The 24,697-nt window shown below is 41.5% G+C and overlaps 1 protein-coding gene across 24 annotated transcripts in view; it reads right to left on the reverse strand.

Annotated features, from left to right (window-relative positions):
* DENND1A (DENN domain containing 1A) overlaps positions 1-24,697 on the reverse strand; it is a 508,029-nt gene that overhangs the window by 171,683 nt on the left and 311,649 nt on the right. For all 24 annotated transcript variants that reach the window (XR_005983074.1, XM_041724904.1, XM_041724896.1 and 21 more), the window contains one exon: positions 11,301-11,402. Coding sequence is in view for 23 of the 24 variants with exons in the window: in XM_041724904.1 (XP_041580838.1) it covers positions 11,301-11,402 (102 nt within the window). In the remaining variant the exon portion in view is untranslated. The remainder of the gene's footprint in view (positions 1-11,300; positions 11,403-24,697) is intronic.

Here is a 24,697-nt window from a genome sequence, read left to right on the forward strand (position 1 = left end):
AGGAGGAAAGATGATTTTTTTTCCATCATAAAACTCTTAATAGTCATATTAGAGAAAATTTGGAAAATATGAGAAAAAATGCTAACACATAACTTTACTATCTTCATATACTACTGTTGGCAATTTGGAAGATGTTTTAAAGATATTATACTTCTGTGTATCTGGCTATTTTTCATTGTTCTCACAGCAGATATAGCACTTAATATTCTGCTTTTTTCACCAAATCGTTATCTTTAGCATTTCCTGTGTTGCCCACAATCTTCATAACCATCATCCACTGAATCATCACTCCATTGAATAGCAATGGGATAGATTACCTTAATTATTCCCCCTGATTTTGGATCTTAAGAATGCTTCCAACTTCAGTTAACCTAACAACAATGCTATTTGGTTAGGTGGCTTTCTCCATTTAGAACTATTTGCCAGAAAAAAAATCTTTGAAGTCAAGTTACTAGGTCACAAAAGAATACATTTTAATGGCCCATTACATATATCTTCATATAAGAAAGTGAAAAGAGCACCATTCAGGCTATACAAAGCATGAAGTAAAAAAAAAAAAAAAAAAAAGCAAAAAGTAGACAGTAGACATAGGCTTCCACATCTATGTGCATACACAAAAGCCTACAAATTCCAGGCCAAAGAATATTAAAAAGGGCTCTCATGGAGCCATGGGAAATCTTGTTCCCTAGTAATAAAATGTGGTATGTCCACATCACTGGAAGTGTTTGAGGTCCCTTTTATCAAGCTTTTTAAAAGTCTTAAAAACTATGCTACTAGCTAAGCAGCCCACACTTAATACTCTTTTTTTTTAAATAATTCATTTATTTATCATTTTTATTACTTATTTTTTTGGGGATGCCCAGTACAGAGCCTAATGCAGGGCTGTACCTTGTGACCCTGAGATCATGATCTGAGCTGAAATCAAGAGTAAGAGGCTTAATCACCTGAGCCACCCAGATGCCCCTACACTTAATACTCTTGAAAGAACAAGAGATATTATTTAAAACTTAGGAAACAGGTAAAGAGTGCTTAAATGGCTGAGGTAGGAGGGTACATTATGTTTTTGTTCTTTGCAACCACGTGACCTTGAGATAAACATGAAGTCTATAAACAGGCATGGAGATCAGTAAGAGATGGACTATTGCAACATTTCCCCTCCAGAATCCACAGCTGGGGAACAAGACAATATCGTAAGTAAAAAATGGTACATCTGTAAGTCTCAGGGAACCCAACAAAATACAACGGCATTAAACTTGTCCATCTGTTTTTTTTTTTTTTTTAAGGTAGAAAAAGATAACCGAATAAGATTAGGGAAGTTGAGACCAAACTGTCTAGGTACCTAGTATCTAGGTATCTAGTACCACCCTACGTCCAAATTTACCCCTTTACCCATGTTCATAAATCACATGAAAATCGACACCCCTATTCTGAAAGTTACTCGATATTGGAGGCTCCTTTTAAAAATTCAATTCCAAGTCCTCTTCTTTTTAAGAACTAACTTAAATCATACAAAACACAATTTGAGAAGTTCTGACAAATGTACGACACCCATGTAACCACCAGCACAATAAAGAAGCAATGCTTTCTTCACCCCAGAATGCTCCTTGGTGCCCTTGTCAGTCCCTGCCTTCTCCATCCCAGCCCAAGGCAACCACTGATCTGCTTTCATCCACTAAAGACCAGCTTTCTCTCTTCTAGAACTTTATGTAAATAAAATCAGGGTGGCTCAGCAGTTTAGCGCCTGCCTTTGGTCCAGGGCGTGATCTTGGAGTCCTGGGATCAAGTCCCACATGGGGCTCCCTGCATGGAGCCTGCTTCTCCCCCTGCCTGTGTCTCTGCCTCTCTCTCTCTGTGTCTCTCATGAATAAATAAATAAATTAAAAAAAAATCATATAGTATATTCTCTTATGTCTGGCTTCTCTCTCAGTGTAAGATATTTCAGATCTTTTACTGTTAAGTGTCTCTTCAATCTTTTGCTTCTCTTTCATTGGGCTGTCTCATTATTGAGTTTAAGGGTTCTTTGTATACTCTGGATAAAAACCTTTTTTCATATATACATATGGAGAATATTTTCTCAGTCTATGGCTTGCTTCTTCATTTTTCCAATGGTATCTTTTGAAAAGGCTAAGCTTTTATTTTTATGAGGTTTAATCACTTTTTCTTTTCTGTGTGCCTTTTGTGCCTTACCCAAGAAATCTTTTTTTTTTATTATTTTTTTTTTCGTTTTTTAAGATTTTATTTATTTATTCATGAGACAGAGAGAGAGGCAGAGACACAGGCAGAGGGAGAAGCAGGCTCCATGCAGGGAGCCTGATATGGGACTCGATACTGGGACTACAGGATCACACCCTGGGTTGAAGGCAAGCGCCAAACCGTTGAGCCACCAGGGCTGCCCCTTACCCAAGAAATCTTTGCCGAGTCTAAATTCATGAAGATTTTCTCCTTTATTTTCCTTTACTCATTTTATAATTTTTGCTTCTATGTTTTGGTACATAATCCTTTTTGAGCTAATATTTACATAAAGTAAAAATAAAAATTTTTATTTTTTAATTTTTTAAAAGATTTTTAATTTATTTACTCATGAGAATACACAGAGAGGAGGGAGAGAGAGGCAGAGGGAGAAGCAGGCTCCTTGCAAGGAGCCCGATGTGGGACTTGATCCCAGGTCTCTAGGATCACACCCTGGGCCGAAGGCGGCGCTAAACCACTGAGCCACCGGGCTGCCCAAGATTTTTATTTCCAAATGGATAACTAGTTGTTCCAGTAACATTTGTTGGGAAAAAACCTATCGAAGTAATTCTCTACTGAATTACTTTGGCATATTTGTTGGAGACCAATTGGCCATTTATGTGCAGGTCTAATTCTGAAATATTTATTCTGTTCTATTGAACTGTATATCTACACTATCTACATTTAGTATAACTTCATAGTAAGTCTTGAAAGTAGGTAATGTAAGTCCTACAACTTTGTTCTTTTTCAACATTGTTTTGGCTATTCCAGATCTTTCGCATATTCACATACATTTCAGAATTAGCTTGTCAATTTTTTTTTTTTTTCTTTTTAAGCCATCTGGAATTTGGGTTGGGAATATATTGAATCTATAGATCAATTGAGGGAAAATTAACATCTTTAAAATATTGAGTCTTCCAATCCAAAACATGGAATATCTTTCCATTTGTTTAAGTCTTTTAAATTTTTTCTCAGAAATACTTTATAGTTTTTGGTATACAAATCTTACATATATTTTGTTAAATTTATTCTTAAATATTTTGTGTTTTGTATGCTATTTTAAATGGCACTTAAAATTTTTCAATTTCAACTGCTTATTACTAGCATATAGAAATATATTTGACTCATACACTGACCTTATCCTGCATGCTTGCTAAATTCATTTATGATATTCCTTAGGATTTTCCATATATATGATTATGTCTGAATAAAAGCAATTTTACTTCCTCCTTTCTAATATTTAGGGTTTTTCTTTTCCTTGTTTAAGCGAACTGGTTAGAACCACCAGTACAATGGAATAGAAATGGGAAGAGCAGACATTCTTTTTTTGGTTCTCATTCTGAGAGGAATAGCATTCTATTCTTTCACCATTAAGTAAGATATTAGCTGTGGGTTTCTTCTTGATGCTCTGGATCACAATGAGTTACCTAGTTTGTGAAGAGCTCTTAATCACGATAGGTGGATTTTTCCTAAAATAGTTTTTTTGTATGTTTCAATACAATTTTTCTTTTTTAGTCTGTTGACATGGTAAACTAGATTGATGGATTTTCAAATATTTAGCCAATCTGTAGTCATTTTGTCATGCTGTATTAGTCTTTTTATACACTTGATTAATTTGTTAATATTTTATTTAAGATTTTTCATTTCTATATATGAGGTATATTGGCCAGTAGTTTTCTTGTAAATTTTTCATTTGGTTTTCATGTCAGAGTAATGCTAACCTCAGAAAGCTGGATGGGAGGTGTTTCTTTCCCTTTTCTTTTTTTCCCCGTTATTTTCTCAAAAAGTTAGTGTAAGATGGTATCTGTTCTCTTAAATGCATGATAGAATTAATGAAACTATCTGGAACTGGAATTTTCTCTGTGGGAAAGTTTTAATTGTAAATTCAAATTTACTTAATAGTGCTATTTTTCCATTTTCTGTCTCATTGTGTAACTGTAATTTGTATATTTCAAATTTTATTTTACCTAATTTATCAAAACATTTTTTTAAAAGATTTTATTTATTTATTCATGAGAGACAGAGAGAGAAGCAGAGACACAGGCAAAGGGAGAAGCAGGCTCCATACAGGGAGCCCAATGCGGGACTCGATTCCGGGACTCCAGGATCACCCCCTGGGCCAAAGGCAGATGCTCAACCACTGAGCCACCCAGGGGTCCCTAATTTATCAAAATTATAGGCCTCAAGTTCTTCTTCTTCTTCTTTTTTTTTTTTCCACGCTGCCGCCAGGCCGGAAGCGGCCCCGGGCCCCCAGGCCTCAAGTTCTTTATAATTATTCCCTTATTTGCCTTTTCTCTTTCCTTTTTTTTTTTTTTTAATATCCTTTTTATTTTGGAATATTTTTAGACTTTTAGACAAGTTGCAAAGACACTACTGAGAGTGTGCCCATATACTCCACACTCAGGTTGTTTCACCTAAGAGATCTTCTATTACCACAGCGCATCTGTCAAAACTAAGAGTCCAACACTAGTACATTATTAGCTCAATACCAAACTTTATTGTGATTCACCAATTTTCCATCAATGTCCTTTTCCTATCCCAGTATCCAATCCAAAATTTCACTTTGCGTTCAGTTTGTCATTTCTCTTTAGTTTCCTCTGGTCTGTGACAGTGCCTCAGTCTTCCCTAGTTTTTTTAATGACCCTGACAATTTTGAAAAGTACTCATCAGGTATGTTATAGAATGTCCCTCAATTTGAGTGTAATTGAAGCTTTTGTAATGATTTGACTGGATTTTTGGAAAGAACACCAGAGAGATCATGTATCCTCATCGTATCAAGGTTACGTCATAGCCACACAACATCACTGGTGACGTTAAACTTGATCACTTGGTTGAAGTAGTCTTTGACATTTGTCCATGTGAGTTACACTTTTCCCCTTTAACATACTCTATTTCTTGGAATCCCAGCCCACACTCAAGTGTGTGTGTGTGCTGCAGGGGGTGGGGTGAGGAGGATTAAGCTCCTTCTCTTAGAGAGGGAAGTATCTATAGATACTATTGGAATTCCTCTATGAGGAAGATTTGCCACTCAGCCCCCATCCACTCTCTTGTGGTTGGTGTTTCACTGTGTATCTTTTTCATCCTTTAACTTTTCATCCATCTGACTCTTTAAAATGAAATTCTTGGGATCCCTGGGTGGCGCAGTGGTTTGGCGCTTGCCTTTGGCCCAGGGCGCGATCCTGGAGACCCGGGATCGAATCCCACATCAGGCTCCCGGTGTATGGAGCCTGCTTCTCCCTCTGCCTATGTCTCTGCCTCTCTCTCTCTCTCTCTATGACTATCATAAATAAATAAAAATTAAAAAAAATAAAATGAAATTCTTGTGGGCAGCATATAATTGGGTCCTGATTATTTAAGTAATTTATTACTCTCCTGTAATTAGAGTATTTAGACAACATACGTTTGATGTAATAAATCCACATGGTTGGGTAAGTCTATCATCTTGCTAACTTTTCTATTCCTTCCATCTGTGTTTGGTCCCTTTAGCTTTCCCTCTACTACCAAATGTTTTGGATCTTTAATATTGGCCTATTAGCTACATTTTTTTCCCCCTTAGTGGCTCCTCTATGACTCACATCTTTAATTTAATAGTCTACCTTCAAATAATATACCAGTTTACAGAGAATTTAAGAATCTTAAAACAGTATACTTCCTTTCTCCATCCCCACCCTGTCTTCTGTGCTGTTGCCATACATCTTCTGCCCATGTTACAACACACAATACACTGGCATTATTTTTACTTTAAATACTCAGTTGCCTTTATAGAAACTAAACATGAGAAAAGAAGTCTCTTATATTTACCTACATATTAACTATTTCTGGCACTCTTCCCTCCTTTATTGTTCAAGTTTCTTATGGTTTAATTTTTCTTTCCAAAGAAACAAGAAATGTAGTGTGTGCAGACAATGATTTTCTGCCCCACCCCCCCACCCCAGCCCCGGCCTTTTGGTCTGAACAGGTCCTAGTTTTGTCTTCATTCTTAAAGGATATTTTCATCCTATTGAAGGATATAGATTTCTAGGTTGACAAAAATTTCCCTTCATTACTTTAAAAATGTCATTCCATTATCTCCTGGCTTAAGTAGCTTCTTCTAGAAGTCTTCAGTCATTACTTCTTTCTTTTATATGATGTGTCTTTTTTTCTCCAGCTAATTTTAAGCCTTCCCATTTGTCACTGGTTTTACATAGTTATCATTCTGGGTTTTTGTGTGGTTTTGTCTGGATCCACTATGCTTGTGGTATCTTGAGTTTACGATTTTCACCACAAGTTAAAAAAAGAAAGCTATAATTTTAAAATATTTTTTTCTATCTTTCCCTACCTTCCTCTCCCTCCAGGACGATATGTATTTTAGTCCTCTTGATACTGTGCTGTAGGTCCTTGAGGATCCATTAACCTTTTCCTGTCTTTTCCTTTCCCTGCTTCATACTGGCTACTTTTTATAGCTATGTTTTCAAGTTCACTGACCTTTTATGTGGTGGTGTCTAATATCCTCTTAATCCTATCAGTGAAATTTTGATTCCAGGTTTTGTTATTGCTTTTTAATCTGAGCACCAGTTACTGGTATTGGATAAGAACTCATCGCACTGAACGTCAATGTTAGGTGTACTTTGTGTATTTAAACTTCAATAAAAACATATTGCTGCTCAGAATTTGAATGTTTCCTTGACTGTGTGAGCTCCATCCTACACATGGGCAGGTCAGTCTTCAGCACACTAGTCAAGAGGACCTAATTCAGATTTCCGGAGCTCTTTTGATGAGTAGCTTCCAGTCTGGTACTCTGACCCACAAATCTAAACCACCTCCCCCTCAGATCTCTGACCTTTCAACTCAGTAAGACCGCTGTGCTTTGTCGGGGATCCCCCTCCTGGCACCATGGTCAAGAAATGCCTCAAGGCAAAAAGCCAGGGGGATGGTAGGCCTTACCTCACATGCTTCCTTTCTTTCAGGAATCAAAGTCCTGAACTGCCTGTTGTCTAACATGTGAAAACTGTTGCTTTTATATTTGTCTAGAGTTCTAGTTGTTAATAGTGGGAGGATAAAGCCAGCTCCAATTATTCCATGGCTAGATGCAGAACAAAGACCTCTTTTAATAAAATTTCCAGCATGGATGCCATGTTTTGCAAGATTTCATCTACCAAAATAACCCAATCCATATGTCCCTTCCACTCTTCCATCTATCTATTCAGTGGCTGCTACATCTCTGTGAAACAAAGATGAATAAAACTTAATTCCTGCCCTCACAGAACTCACAATTTAAAGGGAAAGGAAGGAATGTGTAATAAACTATATTCCTGCGTGATAAGTAAAATTACACAATCAATACAAGGAGCTCTGAAGACACAGAGATATAGTTAAATTACTTGGAGAGGTAAGAGAAGGGCTTGTATTTATTTATTTACTATTCTTAAAGTAGGCTACATACCCAACGAGGGATATGAACTCATGATCCTGATACTAAGAGCTACATGCTCTACTGACTGAGCCAGCCAGGTGGCCCAGGGAAGGTTTTTACAGCTTCACATTTAGAGTAAGTTTTAAAGAATGAGTAAGAGACTGATTGGTAGGATAGGATATTTGGGAAAAAAGAAACACTGCATGCAAAGTTTGAAGCTATAAAATAATATGCGAGGTTTGGAGAACTAGTAACAGTTCTACAGGCCTATAATATAGGGTTTGGAGCTGGGAGGGTAATGAGCTAAAGCTATGGAAAACAATAGGAGGGTCAGAACATGAAGGCAGACACTGAATGCAATGCTCATCATCATTTACATCCATAAATCATTACAACTACCACCCATCATACTCACAGGATATATGTTTTACATATATTACACACACTACATTCAATTCCCACAACAACCTATGAGGAAACTAAGGCTCAGAGAGCTTAAGTAATTTTGACTGAGATCACAAGGCTAATAAGCGAAGAAGCCGGGATTTAAACACACATCTGTCTGATTTCAAAGTCAACAAAAGGAATTTGCCTCTAAGCTATAGGCACTGGGAAGATTTTGTCTTTCAAAAAAAAATTTTTTTTTTTTTTTTAGTTTTTTAATTATGTTCGTTGATGGAGTGGTTTTAAGAGGGAAACATAGTTAGGTTTATTTTTGGAAAGGTCGCTCTGGTGCAAGAAGAGGAAGGGCTGGAGACGAAAGACCAAGTTGGGAGGCTGCTGCTAATAGTGCAGGAGAAAAATAAGAGCCTGGATTAGGTGGGTATAAGGAAGATAGAATACAGGATCTGACAAATAGTTTAAGAAGCAGAATCAATCAGATGCCATAAACAAGCAGCTCTAAGAAAGGGGAAATTGTGAGGTCAACTGTGGATATGATGATACCCTGAAGGTACCTGGCCCTGTGCTGAATGCAGGGGACACGAAGATGCACAGGACGTGATTTCTTCTCTCAAGTTCACACAGCCTTAGAGAATCAAATCTCTGCATTCCACCGAAACACAAATATCTTACAGACCACATTCCCTCTCCATTACTGTATCTTTGGAGTTTTTAATGGTTCTAGAGTCCCATGCTTAGAATACCACTGAAGAACCGTCTCAACCCTGCCTCAAACCAATTTGCAAATGAACAGGTCCTTTTTATGCAGGCTAAGGTCTGTTAAGGAACTAATGTCCTCTAACTCTGGCTATAATTACTAACAATGACTTTATTAAGAACAAATGCAGGTACCATTTATTGAACACTAACAACGCGTGAGCACTGCCCCAAGCATTTGAGGAACATAATCATCTCATTTATTTGCTACAGCAATCCTCAATACAGGGCTCATACCCCTCCTTCCAAAATGCGGGATTGAGCTCAGGAAAAAAATAACTTGCCCCTCGTTCCTTTGGTTTCCTGAGACCACTTTATTGATCATTCAAAAAGCATCTTGAGGGGGATGCCTGGGTGGCTCAGGCAGTTAAGCAGTTCAACTCTTGATTCAGCTCAGGTCAAGATCTCAGGGTTATGAAACTGAGCTCCACATCAGGCTCTGTGCTGGACATGCAGCCTGCTTAAGATTCCCCCCCCCTTTCCCCCTCTCTCACCCACTTGCATATGTATGCTCACACTTGGGCGCATACTCTTTCCCTCTAAAAAAAAAAATTAAAAAGCATCTTTGTACCATCTTCAGGAAGCGTCTATTACCTGTCTCCTAAATTTTGTCATCCCCAGGTCCTTCTGTGCCTGATTCCTACTTTCCTTGTGGCCTCTATTATGCTATATCATGATATAGATGTAATTTACATATCCATTTCCCTCTACTTTGCTCTTTGAAGGAAAGGACTAGATCTGCTTCATCTTTGCTGCTTAATGCCCAGCAGTGGGTCAGAGCACTGCAGATAGGACCAGTCTACCTACTCCATGGTTTCTTAGCCACCAGTTACTCATCCTGGGCTGCCCCGGGGCTCCTGGCCATTCCTAGACTCTCTTACCATATTCACTTGGGAGCTTTGGGTCCATACCTCTGGTGCTCATGGTTTAAAGGAAAAGCTCTTCCACCTAAAGGGAACCAGGGTGGAAACTACATGTTCTTTGGACCAGTAGAACTAAAACTACGGTCAGTAGGCCCTAAGATCCCAAGCCCATACCATGTCCTGACATGAGCAGTAAGCCTCACAATATCTGATCCTTTCATTTTCCCTGCGTTTGCCATCTCTCTGAATCAGAAGGGAGGGCACTGTACAAGAAGAGGAGGCAGACTGGGCTTTGGTCTTGTTGAATCTCAGCTTTGCCTCAGCTGGCCGTATGGTCATGTGCTCTTGGAGGCCTTTTCCTCCCCTGCAATAGGGAGAGGAGAAAGCACCTACTCCATTGGGCTCTGATGCTTACTGAATGTGATCCCTGAATGCAGCAGGCCCCTCAAGAGGCAATGGAGCCTGGTGGCTCTCTGGAGTTGGGTTTGCCTCCTAGCTCCTCTTCTTTCTAGCTTTGAGCGTGAAGTAGGAATTAGGAAAATACCTTCCTCACAGCTGTGTGAAGAGGAAATGAGAGGCCAATAATGAGCTCTTAGCACAGTGCTCAGCTTGGAGGAAGCCAGTTAATGGCAGCCATTGTTTAATTAGGCTACAAATGGGAACACCTTTATATAGCACAAATGACCCCCAAATCTTATACTGAGTTAAAAGTGGAGGGGTTTGAAATCCCATTGCAAACCATTTATCAACAAACAGCAACCTCTTCCAGATAGCTAACCCCAAACTGCCGCGGGGACTCCTGGCAGTAATGGAGCTCCACCTGCCATGGCAGAAACCCAGCAACACAGACTCAATTCCACATCAGTACACATGGCCAGCAACATCTACTCCTTTCAGTTTGGAAGTCAGGATAACTTTATAGATCTTCTAGCAGACAGAGCCATGGAGGTCAAACCAGAAACATCAAAACCATATTTCCCAGTGAGCCCCAATCCTCCTCATTCATATCGACAAAGGGGAGACTGGGTCTACTTCAAACAGCTGTCCAGGAGGCAGCCCGAGTAGCAATACTGAGACTGGTGTGTGGTCAGGTGTTCACGCAGCAAATGTGGCAGCCAGTTGCTTTTGCTAAAGGATCTAGCCTGCTATGCGGCTAGATCCAGGGTAACAAAGATTTATGGGACATGGAGCCATCTTCAGAGAATTGTCAGCAGATACCACATGGGAAAACAGCTGCTTGATGATGGTCCAGAAGAGAAATGTAGATGTGGAGTGTCCCACATCATTCACATGGAAAGCCTCCCAGAACCCCTGCAGTGGGAAGCCCAGGGGAAGCTGTCTGAGTCTCTGGACATGGAAATGTGTTGGAGAGGGATGGCAAGACACCCCGGCTTCCACAGAAAGAGGAGCTGACTAGACCCTGGAATTGCTTCTCAGCCCTCCAGATGCAAGTTATAAGAGCAAAAAAAGACTAAAAAACTGAACCACCCTCCAGCTTTCTTCACGAAGGCAAAGAGGGCAGAGACAGCAGATAGAAACCACAGTTCTGAGACCACAGGACAACCACAGCCACCTCCTCTCCTTTCCCTTCTCTAAAATCACATCCACGTCCCCTCCCCCATCTCATAGGAGTCACAACTCAAGAGCTCATTACCCACCACATCATTTGGGAGGCTCTGGAGGTCATCGAAGGGAGTTTCCAGGGTGTTGGTGTCCACGTTGAGGATCACGACATCATCCAGGGCCATGTTTCTGACTTTCTGCGAAGAAAAAAATTCCAAAAGAAAAAAAAAATCACTGAAGCACCATGAGGCTACAGATACTTCTACTGGCCCTCTCTAGGAAAGGAACATAAGGAAGAACAGTGACAGAGGTTCATTCTGTGGCAGGCCCAGTGCTAGGTGGTTCACATTTCTTACATGTCTTCACATTTCTTTAACTGTCACAAAAACTCTATGAGCTTTATAGTCATCCCCAAGTCCCAGGAATGGAAAGGGTTTCACAGAGATGAAGCTAAGTTACCATGGTCAGGTCACACAGCTAGGAAAAGAGATCCTCACACTCCAGTGTTATTTTTTTCTTATATTTTCTTTTTTTTAAACAGTAGAAGCAGCAGTCCAAAGTTCAGCAAGGCCCTTATGACACCCATTTTCAATCCATCCCCTCTCATGTACCAAAAGCTATTTTGCCCATATCTCTTTTGGACCTTGTCATTGTTGGGTATGGAATATGGTATATGGCCAACGTTAACATGTTAACATTGCCCTTAAACATTAAGTAAGAAGGTCACACTTTCAGTTTGGTCCCATTTTCCATAGAAAAACCCAGCTAGTGAATCAAAGCTCAGAGGCTTTGGCCATGTGTCATTATTCTACTGGCACTGTAAATGGAGAGAGTAAGAGAGATGTGCTTACTGGGTGCACATGTCTGTGTGGGGAGAAAGGGATACATAGATAATAGAGAAAGGAAGAGTCCACCATCTGGGAACAACTCTCCAAAGTCTGTAGAAGTATGAGTAGCCAGAGTTTTTAATTTTTAATCACACTATTCACCCACTACTGGAATCCACCTCCATTTTTCTCCTGCTCACCCACCACTCCCAACCTCATTCAAACCCTCTTCTCCTCTCAAATACCAAAGCTCATTCCTTTAGAGTCTAAAACTTCAGAACTGTTATTTTTATTCCAGTTGACCCCAGATAATTAGAAAGACCTTACGATTTGTGGTCAAAACTGGAATACTTGTGGGTGTGAAAGACAACATACTATGCCAGGGCAAAAGACATACAGTGAGACATATGATCACCTTCCATATATAAGGGATCAATTTTAGCTGCCCTCTGAGGTGCTGCATATGACCATACAGATGTGCACTGCCCAAGGACACCCAGCCATCCAGATGGGGCTGAGATCTGGGTCGAGGGTGGTGACGGTGGGAGGAAGGAGATGCCTTTTCCTAATTCATCTAAGAGAAGTGGATAGCCAGCCTAGAGTTGTGGATGGATCATTCTGATGGTTGCTAAAGCCAATGTCCTGGAAATACACAATTATAATATAGAATAATATAATATAAACTAGAAGCCTACTGGTGTTTTGTACTGTGTCTCATTTCATTCTTACCAAATCTGCAAACTGCATGTTATTACACTCATTTTATATACCTAGAGAAAAAGGAGGCTCAGAGAGGTGAGGTAAGGGGCAGAGGTAACAGCACTGGCCGCCTCTACAGCCATGTTCCCATGGCATCGCAGCATCAGCCTCCTTGTCATCAGACACTCTCAGTGAGACTGACCTCCATATAGCCCTTGTCATTGAGCCCCAGCACCGCTCTGCCTGCCTGCTTTCCTCTGTTGGGGTGTGGGCTCCTTCAGGGGCTCACCCGTTTGGCTCTCCACTGCATGATAACCAGCACCCGACAAAACGATAGGCACTTGGTAAGGGCTTAGTAATACTGGCTGATGCTTGTTCTCTCAAACGGCAGTCTCTAGGACAAAACATTTTGCGATTCCTCTCAGCAGGAAGGTGGAGCTGAGCTGGCCATAAGCCTCCTATGGTTGAAATGGTCCCAGGTGGCAGATTCCTGGGTCCCTCCCACTGAACACACCTAGGAGCTTCAAACTCCTTTTGTTACTGAGTTTTCCAAGCCACCAGAAGCTGGCCCACAAACCTCTCAACCCCTTCATCAACATTTCTTAAGTGCTCACTATGGGCTGAGAGCTGCACAGAAAGGATAAGGTTGCCTCCTTACAAGCGTATTTTGTCCTCCAAACCCCAACACTCACATTAATGGGCTGCCTTATTTACAGGGTAAAAAGCTATCAGCAAATAGCCTCAATCATAATACAGATCACTAGTGTTTCACAAAGCACAATCCCTACTTTTCAGATGAGATCCGTAAGACTCCTGGTGAACTGTCCAGGGCTCTTTTGCTGCCTCATGTCTCAGCCCAGTCAGTTAAACACTTAGCAGTGTGCTGGCAGGAAGTCACACAAACAGACTTAACAAATATCCTTGTCACTCACATCACCAGGCAGAGTTCACATAGATCCTTTCAGATTCAACCACTTAGCTGGAGACTAAGTATCACCATTCCCATTGCAGGAATAAGACACAGGCTCGGAGAGGTGAAGTGGCTCACCTCAGGTTATGTGGTTACTCTTCAGTGACTTTGTGAAACTGGTAAGATAACTGCGACCACCACCATCCTTACCCCCTATCCCCTGGGCTGCTGTGAAGATGAGAGAAGCAACAGGCACACAGTGCGAGACACACAGGATTTTTAAACAGTAGCTATTATTTTTACTTTCATAATTCACACATCAGCCACAGCAAGTCTGAAAGCTGCAGTGCCAATGGCCAAAGGGCAAAAGCCCTCTGGCCCCTTCTCAGTAGCTAATGGGCTCTCACCTCAAAAGCCGAGACACCAGAGATGGAAGTGGAGAATGGGCCATAAGGAACACCATAACTCAGCAGGGGACTCCAGGACTGGATGGCCGCTGCACCCCAGAGTTGCCTATTCTGCCTTGGCTGACCTTCTAAATAGCCCCAAACAGGAGGGCACGGGGCCTGGCCACTGGAGAGAAGCCTCAGAGGCTGAAAGGCCCAGTAAGAGGGATGTTGATTCTGGACCAGAATCGGGTGTTGTTTCTGTGTTCCCAGTGAGGCCCCAGCAGCACAGACCAGCCCTTGTGGGCTCTCCATGGCCTGGGCTGGAACAGGCTTTTGATTTCTTCCCACTCCTGGCTGGAGGACTTGCCGGTTAAGCTGCGTGGAGTGTTTACTTTTTCAACAATGGTAGCAGGCTGAAGAAGAGGAAAAAACCTGGCCCTTTTTTTCTGACTTAGCAGGCCAGGGTCCCCTTAGTAACCGAAATGCCAAAGCACCAGGCTCCAGGCAGGAGCTGGGGCGGCACAGTTTCCTCTTATAGGACAATGCTGCCCTCCTGGCAGCAAGGCCTCTTCCAAAGGGGCTGGCGGAGACTCAAGCGCCTTCTTGAAGCTCAGTGTTCCCAAGGAGAGAATCGGAGGCCAGCTCGGCCGGATGGTGCCTGATCCCTGAAAGGCTTGAGGAAACAGAGGCAACGAAGAAAGGCCAATCAGCCTCCCCCAAAAACAAAAGCCCAACCCCACAAAAGCCTTCCAATGGGGGGTGGCGGTGGGAGGTGTTGGTGGAGGAGGAAGCTGGACCATGACTGAGTGCCAGCTCATTTAATAGCAACCACACTACGAGGGAGACAGGACCATCCCCGTGGGTAGGGATGAGAAAATAAGGCCTCGAGATGTCGAATAGGCTGCCTCAAATCACATCACTAGTGAAGAGCAGAGCTGACTTGTGAACCCACTCTGACTCAAAAGCCCAACTATTTCTGAAGACATCCCAAATCCAATTGCTCAGACCTGAGAACAAATACCTGTAGGCATGAAGCTATAGGAACCCTCTTGGGGCCAGCTTTCTCTTCCATAAAGTAACTCTTGCCTTTTGTATCCTAAAAATCACATATGCCTGTTAAAAATAAAAAAGGAATGGACAAAAAATTCAAAGAAAGAAATTATAGTTATTTTCATCCCTCTGTCTGGAGACAGTATTTTGATGTTTCCCTCCATAACCTTGCAACCCCAATCCCTACTTTTTAAAATACAGTTGAAATAATTCTTAATATTTCTTTCTGATTTCCTCATTTATTACAATATACAAATGCTCCATTTCATTAAAAACTTTGTAAAGGTCATTACTAATTGCCACAAAGTGTTCCATTTCATGGAAACAAACTTAACTGAGCCCATCCTGTTGGCTGTTATTTCCAGTTTTAAAGAAATTTTTATATATAATATTGTCATGAAATTTGTAGGCATAAAGCCTTGTTCTTTAGGATGGATTCCTAGAAGTGGAATTTACTTTCCACTTCTTAAAAAGTGTCCCTCTCAAATTCGACTTTGAGGGAGATATCTTTACTTCCAATTATTTTAAAGTCATTTTATCCACAGCTTGTGTTTCCTACTCTAAGTGAAGAAAAATCAGCAAAGACACGAGCAGATGTCAAAATAGTCCTCCAAAAACCCTACCCAATTAAAACACTTACTAGTACCGCAGCACACCGAGACAGCTCTCCGGTAGCTTGTCCCACCAACACATTCCCTCTCATTTTAGTTACAACATATGCCAAAGCTCCTGCCAGCTGCAAACCCTCCCCCCACCAGACTCTATAGGCTTTTTCTCAGAATGAATAAAAAAAAAAAAAATACTGACATGCACACCGACTTTCCAAATGGCATTTCTTGCACAGAGAAACACACAAAAATGGCATCTTCCCATAAATATTGTTAATCAAAAATGTCTTTTCTCTTTATGCTTTGTCACAGGCAGACTTTAGCCTGACCCCAGCCTTTCAGGACAGGGAAGGGAAGCATCGTTGTATGGGGGTGGTCAGGGCAGCTGAGAGGTTATGGGCTTGAATACAGGCTTCTTCACCTAAGATTTGCACCCCTTCTCCCACCTTGAGTGCAGCTTTAAGGCAATTTGCTCAACCTCATAGATCCTCTAGATTTTCACCTATGAAATGGGGATCAAGACAGTACCCCCTCACAGAGTTGCTGTGAGGATAAGCTAAGCAAACCTATGTAGAGTTAGCATGATGCCCAGGACACACTCACAAACATTGAACCAACAGTGGCTCTCCTGCTTGCCTGTCTGTCCCCTCTCCTTTGATGGTTCCTGAGAACTCAGCCAAGTTTAGCCAACCTTACTTCAGGAGGCCTCAGCTAAGTCTGCCTTTCCTTGTGCTCCCCTGTCATTCCCACAACCAGAATAACATGCCAACTGAGAGTTATTTCTTTAGGTATTTGATTCCTCCCCTAGTCTGTGGGCTTCTTGGGGGTAGTAAGACCTATCTCTGTACCATGAGCTCCTAACCCCAACACCTGGCTCCAGTTGGCAATTCCTGAATGAATGAATGAATGAATGAATGAATGAATGAATGAGAGGCAGTAGAGCTGAGAGGTAAAGAGCACAGGATCTGGAAGCCAGTCTGTGAGTTCTAACACTTACCAGGTGTGCAAACTTGGACATTTCACTCCATCTCTCTATGTCCTACTGTTGTCCTTTATAGGGGCAGACAACAGTGCCTCCCTCACAGACTTGTGATGAGGATTAAATGGGTTAACATTTTTAAGTAGTACAGTGGTACCTGGCACATGAGAAGCTGAATATAAGTGAGCTTTATTTTGTTAAATAAAAAAAGAACAATTTTTTGAGAGTGGGGGGAATGTTCTATCTTTATTGTGGTGGCAGTGGTTTTCATGAATGTATGCAACTATCAAAATTCATTAAATTGTATGCTTTAAATGGATGGTTTGTACATAAATTGTATCCCAATGAAGTTGATAAACACATTACTACTGTGTCCAGAACATGGAATAAAATCACAATAGATAGTAAAGAATTAACAATGCACGGATGGTAAATGAATGCCACACAGCAAGGTAATTTGTCCCTGGCACATTCAGATTTACACTGAGTTTGACTTCCTGCTTCTTTATTTTATCTAGCTCAGGATTTTTTTTTTTTTTAACTTTGCTTTTTCCACTTATGCCCTCTTAGGATAAACATGAAAATCCAATGCCCCTAGAGATCCTGATATACTTCTCTACACAAAAATGGAGTCTGAGAATCATCGACCTTTGGTGTTTCCCCTGCAACCAAGACTTTATTGAGCCTTACTTTCTAAAACTGGTCATATGAAAACAATGAATTTCCTCCCCTAACATATAAAACAGCAACACTAGTTCAAACCACACCAATACCCATGCCCCCCGCCCCCACAGAAGGGGGTGACTCTGCCTGTCCAGGGAGGGGACTGAGCAGCTAATGACAAAACGGAGGACTCAGAACCAGCCCATAAGATAAAGAGCAAGGGTTTGCAATGGCAGTGTAATCCAGTGGATTCAAAGAGAGGTCAGAAGCATGTGATGCTCCCCTGGCTGAAGAGGCTGGGAGCTGGATGGGGAGGAAAGCTGGAGGAACAGGGGCCCAGCTCCAATATCAGTCTCCTCAGCTGAGCTCTGGGCTCCCTTTCTAGGATGGAGGTCAGTGAGGCAGCATGCATGGAGTAAATGTGCCAGCATGCAGGACATCTTTTTATCGTCCCTCCAGTAGGATCATCATCAGGGCAGAGCCAGGAGGGTATATTTGTCTCTGCCTCTCCAGTGCCCAGCACAGTGCCTGACACAAGACAAATGCTTATTAACTAGAGAATGAATGGAATATTGTGGCTGGATTCACTCTGCTGGGAGGCCAGCCTGGAAGCAGATGTCAACGTAAGCCCAAATAGACAACAGAAGCCCAAAGTAAGCAAAATGGAGTTTGCTCAAGGAAGTGTAATGAGAGTAAGAATAATGATGGTAATGATAATCATGTAAAATTATCATGATTAATTAGTGTAGAATTAATTCACAGTTGACACAGATAGTAAGATAGGAGTTATCATGGCAGTTAAAACTGTGGGCTCTGGAATGAAACAGCCAGATTCAAGCCTTGCCTCCATGACTGTGTAACTTCCAGTAAACTCTTTACTTCAGAGTCTCAATTTTCTTATCTATAAAATGGGGATAATACTACCTACTGCACAGCTGTATTGTGAGGGTTAAGTGATATAATGCGTGGAAAGAATTTAACACTGTACCTGACTACAGTAAGTGAGCAATAAATGGGACGCTACGAAGTGAGTTTCTATCCTTGTAATTTGAAAGTTATGCCAATAAAAAGGATTATGGTTCCAAGACTGTAAGAATTTAAACTGATTTTCAGACCAAAGGTATAAGCTGTTAAGACTGCACTATTATGATTTTGTGCTATTAAAACTGAAACCACCACCAATCTAGTGTTCTTTTCCTACCTACGTCTCAGGGATATGAGCACATTCTCTGGAGCCATACTGCCCAAGTCTAAATTCCCAACTCTGCCAGTAATAACTGTGCTCCCTTGTGCACACCTTTTAACCACCCTGTGCCTCAGTTTCCTCATTGGTTCCATGAGATTAAAATAGTACTAACCCTTGGGATGATGGCTATCTTTGGGTCAGATGGCGAATGATTACAAAACGACACAAGAGGGGCTTTTAGGGGACTGGTAATATCTTGTTTCTCGATCTGGTGGTCACATGGGTTACTAATCTTGCTGTGCACTTAGGGTGAGTGCACTTTGCCTTAGAAATCTCATACTTCAATAGTATGTATACAAAAAGTAGTATCATGGACTTCACTGGTTTGTTATGGTGATTAAATGAGTCAAAATATGTATAAACACTTGGGATAACGTTTGGTATATAATAAATGCCTGGTATTTATGATAATTATTATTATGAAAAACAATGTAAGGATAATTATTTTGACAAAAAATTCACTCTAGAATGTATTTCACAGTCAGAAAATCTATCTGCAAAGGTGGACACTTCCAAGGCACATGTTACTTCTTCAATCTGTCCTGTTGCCTCTCCAGTGAAGATCAAAGCAGCAACATTATCTGGGTAGCTTCTGAGAGACCCATGTGGTCCTGTGTCCACTTGTTTTGGGGGAACAGCAGGACTGAGTAGAAGCAGCATGAGTCAGATTGCTTGGGCTTTGGCTTTTTATCTTTCATTCTTGCTCAGAGGACCCAGGGCAGGTTATTTAAATCTAGCCTAACCTCAGTTTCTTCATCTATGTAATGGGGCCATCACCACATATAACAGAGTGTTGTGAGAAGATTAACAAGGAAAAAAAATAGAAATATTTACTTGGCACCTACATGGCCATGTTCCCTTCCATCTGTCCAGGGCACTGGCCTTGACCACAGGCTCCCTATGCCATGGCTGAAGTAGCACATCTGAGACCAGCAACTAGACCATCAAGGAAAGGGGATAGGTCCAGACCGACTGCCAGCAAGGACATCTTATTTCAAGAGGATGCAGCACCTTCCTGAATCAGAGCATTATCACATCCACAAAATGCTTTGCTTTGGTTCAAAGAAAATTTAGTCTTCAAACCTCTGTGAGAGAGGCACACTGACATGGTTGTTGCCATTAGGTCTCCCTTAAGTCTGACTTCTCAGCAGCTGTTTTAATTTTGAAAGATAGAGAATATGGCTCTTACATCATAATACTGTGTTAATCCAAATTTTATGCTAAACGACTGCTGCTGGGTTCATGCATGTCCTCTTAGGCTAACTCTCCTCCTGATGGGCCAAGCCACCACTAGGTTGATGGGGCCTGCATGGGCCAGGGATGGGGTACATGCTCTGCGTCCCTCACCTTATGGACTCTTAGAACAACAACGTGATAGCTACTAGCTGGTGTGTTTCTCCCATGCCCAACTCATTAATGAGTACCATATAATGTAATCCCCACGACACTCCTGTGGAGAGAAGGAAATTGAGGATCAGAGAGGTAAAATAGCTTTTCCAAAGTCCTCTGGCTTAGAAGCAGTGGAGCTACACAATGAACCCTGTTGAACAACACCACTCAGTTACCCAATGCATCGTATTATTCTGACACGCTGTCTCAATCAACAAACATACTGAACTGTAATTTAACAGATGTTTGTTAAACACCTCCTAGAAGAATTAAGCCCTTCAGTAGTTTGTTGGTTGGCCCAGACCCCATTAAAATTCCCAGGGGGGAGGATTTTTTACAGAATATCATACCCATTTGACAGATGAAGAAACTGAGGCTAAAGAGATTAAATAGTTTGCCCCTGTTCTTACAACTGGTGTTTGTCAGAGAAAGGATCTGAATCTGGGTTCCACGTGCCGATGTTCTTTCCACTATATGGCACATACAAAATGTGCTCAAATGCATGCGCATACATATGAGCACATAACAAAGAACAGCATGGAGCTGGTGGCCTCCTAGGAAGGAAGGAAAGAGAAAAAAGAGGAAAAGTGGAAAGAACAAGAAGAGGAAAGGCAACTCTTCAGGTATTCTCAACTCTTTATTCCCTCCTGAAATCTTGGATGCACGCAGAGGGGAGAGTGACATTCTCTTTCCTTCCTTGGGCCCCAGAGGTCACTGAGCTGCCAAGCAGTTGATAAACGTCATGGTTTCTCTTTGGAGCCAGGAGTCACTGATTTGCTCCTTCCTGCTCCGCAAAATTAAAAATCTAAGCCCACCAGTTCAGAGGACCCCTGAAAATACCGCTGGAATTTCCCAGGGTGCTTTAAACAGAAACAGAAGCTTGATGAGAGAGGGAAGTGGTACCAGCCCCTCACAGGTCAGGCCAAATCCACTCCTCACAAGGTAATAAGCACTGACTCTTATTAACGAGTCCAGAGATTTTTAACCCAGGGCAGCATGGAGCTATTTCTTCAATGGGCTATTTTTCCTTTCCTGATTGTCCATACATCGGACACACCTTCATTCATTCATTCGTTCATTTACCCATTCAGCCATGTGTCAGTCGGTCATTCACGCCAACCAGCCAGCCAGAGCATGAAATGGGATCTCTGAAATGAAGAAGCCCTCGCTTGGCCTGCTTATGGGGAGTGCGTGGATAGGGAGTGGTGGGGTACACTCTCACCAAATGGCCTAAGAAAAGGCAGAGGAACATAAAGTGGGAGAGAATATCTCCATTCATATGGAACTTGAACAACTGTCTCTGCTGGATGATGCAGGGCCTAAGGTCAGAAAGGCCCCCAGGGTGGTGTCCTAGCTTTTTCACACACTAGCCAGGCAATTTCAGGCAAGGCACTTTACCTACTCAGTCTTCAGTTGTCTTCTCTGTGAAATGGGAGCCACCATCCTTACCTTCAGGATTGTTGAAAAGATGAAAGATTAAGTAGGGCATGTGTTTCCTAGGGGGCCGGCTGTACGGCACATCAGCCAGTGCCAACAACCTTGATGAGAGCCTGGTTCTGCTAGCTCTCCCAGCAGCTCACTGTACAAGTCCACCCTTGTGGTGGTGGTGTCCTGCCTCAGGCTGAAGCACCTTCTTCATGCTGGAGACTCAGTTTCCTCATGTGTAACAAGAAGACAAGGAAGGTCTGTTGTAAAGCATAAATGAGAGATGGACTGGTGGAGCCCTCGGTGAGATGTGAAGATGGCCCAGACCTAGATCAGTATGATTATCTTTATTGCACAAGGCCATGCTCTTCTGTAAAACCTTCCTGATTATTCCTATTCCACAGCAAGTTGCCTTCTCAAAATCCTAAGTGCCCAGCACAATGGACCATATATGATTAGGCCCTCAAAAAAACCAAAATAAAATAAAATAAAATAAATAAAACCAAATAAGAAACCAAATAAAACCAATAAAAAAACAAAATAAAATAAAACACGCAAAAAACCACAACTTGTTTAGTGATGTTTCCAGCTGTTTCATGTATCCTTGTCACTTTTCCTTTAAAATGACTGTTTTAACCTTACTATATTCACAGATATTACAATAACATTATTGTCATCTATAAAGTACTACAGGGTTTTTAAATACTTTTATTTTAAAATACATCATCTGATGTTCAAAGCAACCTGATGGAACAGGCATTATTATCCCCTTTTTACAGAAGAGAAGCCTGAAGCTCCTGCCCCAGGTCCCAGTGTAGTAACATAGGTAGGACTTGAGCTTGGGACCTCCCGACCCCAAAGCCTGGGGGTCTCCTTCTCCTATCTGTGTAGTCCTTTTACATTCTCAGCTTAGCAAATACCAAGGACCTCTCCTGTCTGTGTAGTCCTTTTACATTCTCAGCTTAGCAAATACCAAGGACAGTGACTAGGTCACAGATTTATTTTGTAACCTCTGGATAGGCTTATCAGAGGCCAGACACCTAACAGCAAACAGACCCTAAGAGCTGGCTCAGTATATTTTTCCTTTGTATGTACTAAAGCACTTCACACAATGAAACAATTGGGTTTGAATTTTGGTTCTGTAATTATTAGCTATGTGACTCTGGACAACTTACTTAACTTCTCTGGGCCCAAATCTCATCATCTGTAAAACAGGGCCACCACTACTGGAGTACTGCCTAGTCAAAATTAAATAATGTGTGTAATGTGGCTGGCAGTATTTCAAAAACAGTATCCATCCACTTTGAAACGATGAAACTGGAATTTAAGGATTTCACTGGGGGTTTAAGGGGATCTTGATTCCCTAGTCCCAAAATGGTTTGGGGTCACCCTCCATAAATAGGGCCTCATTCCTCCCACACAACTGCCACTTACCATCATTCATGCATCACTAGGCACAGAAAACCCGGACTCCTATCTCCACCTGCCTTTTATTTGAAATGTCAATTTTTAAAGAGTGGAGAGGTTGGAAACCCAATTTAACAAGCACGCTGAAACATTGTTTATTGCTCCCATAAACATGGCTTAGTGAGAATTACGGACTTAATCAGAGTGAACTTATCTCCCGGTGAAAAGGAACACTTTAAATTTCAGAAATGGCACCTTCACTGTGAAAATCTCTTAACTTTTCAAACAAACTACAGGGGGTCTTAAACATATGGGCAGTAAAGGGGCAGCGATTACTGTGATTTGTCTTGCCCAAGAGCCAAGGAGCCCTAAAGGTCCATAACAACTTTAAGATCTAGGAAAAGTGTTTGGAAAATCATATTCAGGAGACATGTCTATAAAAACACCCAAAAGGTCTGCTGAGTGGGAAGTAGAATCTATATAGTGGCTTGGGGCGGCCCAAGAGGATGGGCCCTGAAATCCTCAGAACGGACTATTTAATAAAGCAGCAGCACCAAGAAAGCACACCTTTCCACCTCTGTGTAAGATTAAGCATTTAGCAATATGTAATATTTTGGTGACCTGCTTTTCAGAAAAGAGGTGTTACATAAACCACAAAGGCTGTTAAATGGTTTGTGTGTTTTTTTAAAAAAACTATTCCAAAGGATGAGATTCTGTGAACCCCAACTTCCCAATGTGAAGCTTCATTAGGGCTCCTCTGATCATTCCAGGAGAGGTTTTCATAAGGACACCCCATTTTGCAGAGAATGTATCAGCCTGGCTGCCAGAGGCAGGAAAGGCAACAGATATAAAATTTTATTATTTCAATGCCCCTAGTAGCAGCCAGGAGGACTTAATGAAATCGCCAAGATTTACAATCTGAAATAGCTATTGCACAGACAGATATGGTTAAGGGAGCTGCGCCCTCTGACCTTTCAACCCTTTGATCCTGGCACAGCAGGTGGCCTGGAGCCCCCTCCTGGGCATCTTCCCTCTCTTCCGAACTGCCGAACCTTGATGTGCAATAAGCCTGACCCTACACAGGTGACTCTCACAGTGCTTATCACCAGCAGCTGCTGCTAATGGAATGGCCCAAATCACTTGGCCTCGAGATTCTAACTCAGATGGGGGAAGAGGATTCTGCTGTGCAGTGTCCAAATGGTGCCGAAATGATGCTCAATAATTCAGCCCAAGTCCAGAGGTTTGGCAATGTTTAATGATGTCATTACAAAAAAGCTGTCCTAGAAATGGAACTCTGTCTCCTCCGATTTATACTTTGAGTTGGGGGGAAAAAAATCACCTTTTAAAAATAAATCACAAATCTCAAAAAAAAAAAAAAAAAAATCAACCCCGAAGTCCCAAATGCATCTCTCAGAACTTCCCTAAAACCATGTGCAGCAAATTTATACCAATGAAAATCAAAACAATTTTTGGAAACCTAAAATTGACTGTTTTCAGTTCCATGAAATTTCATTTAAAAAGCCCCATATGCCAAAATGTCCAAATTCTCTTATTTTTAAAAATTGGGATGACTTCCAAACTCATAGCTATCTTTTTCTTCCTTTTTTTTCTTTTAAAGCTAGGGATGGGTAATGTGCATATGTACTTATCAAGCTTCATAATTTAACCCATTCGGTCAGTACAAAATATTTGCAATAAAATGCCGAAGAGGATATAAGTTTATTACCAGTGAATCATTCAAAACAATTGATGCCAAGGCTTAACAGATATCATATTTGGTTAAAGATATGTCCAGGACCCTGGGTAGCCCCAGCCTGCAGCTTTTAGTTTTTGTCAGATATTTGGGTGTATGGAGGGAAGGATTTTAGGCAGGACACATAAACCATTCTGTGGGATACTG

This window comes from Vulpes lagopus, chromosome 12, assembly GCF_018345385.1.
Source record: "Vulpes lagopus strain Blue_001 chromosome 12, ASM1834538v1, whole genome shotgun sequence".
NCBI classification, from domain to species: Eukaryota; Metazoa; Chordata; class Mammalia; order Carnivora; family Canidae; genus Vulpes; species Vulpes lagopus.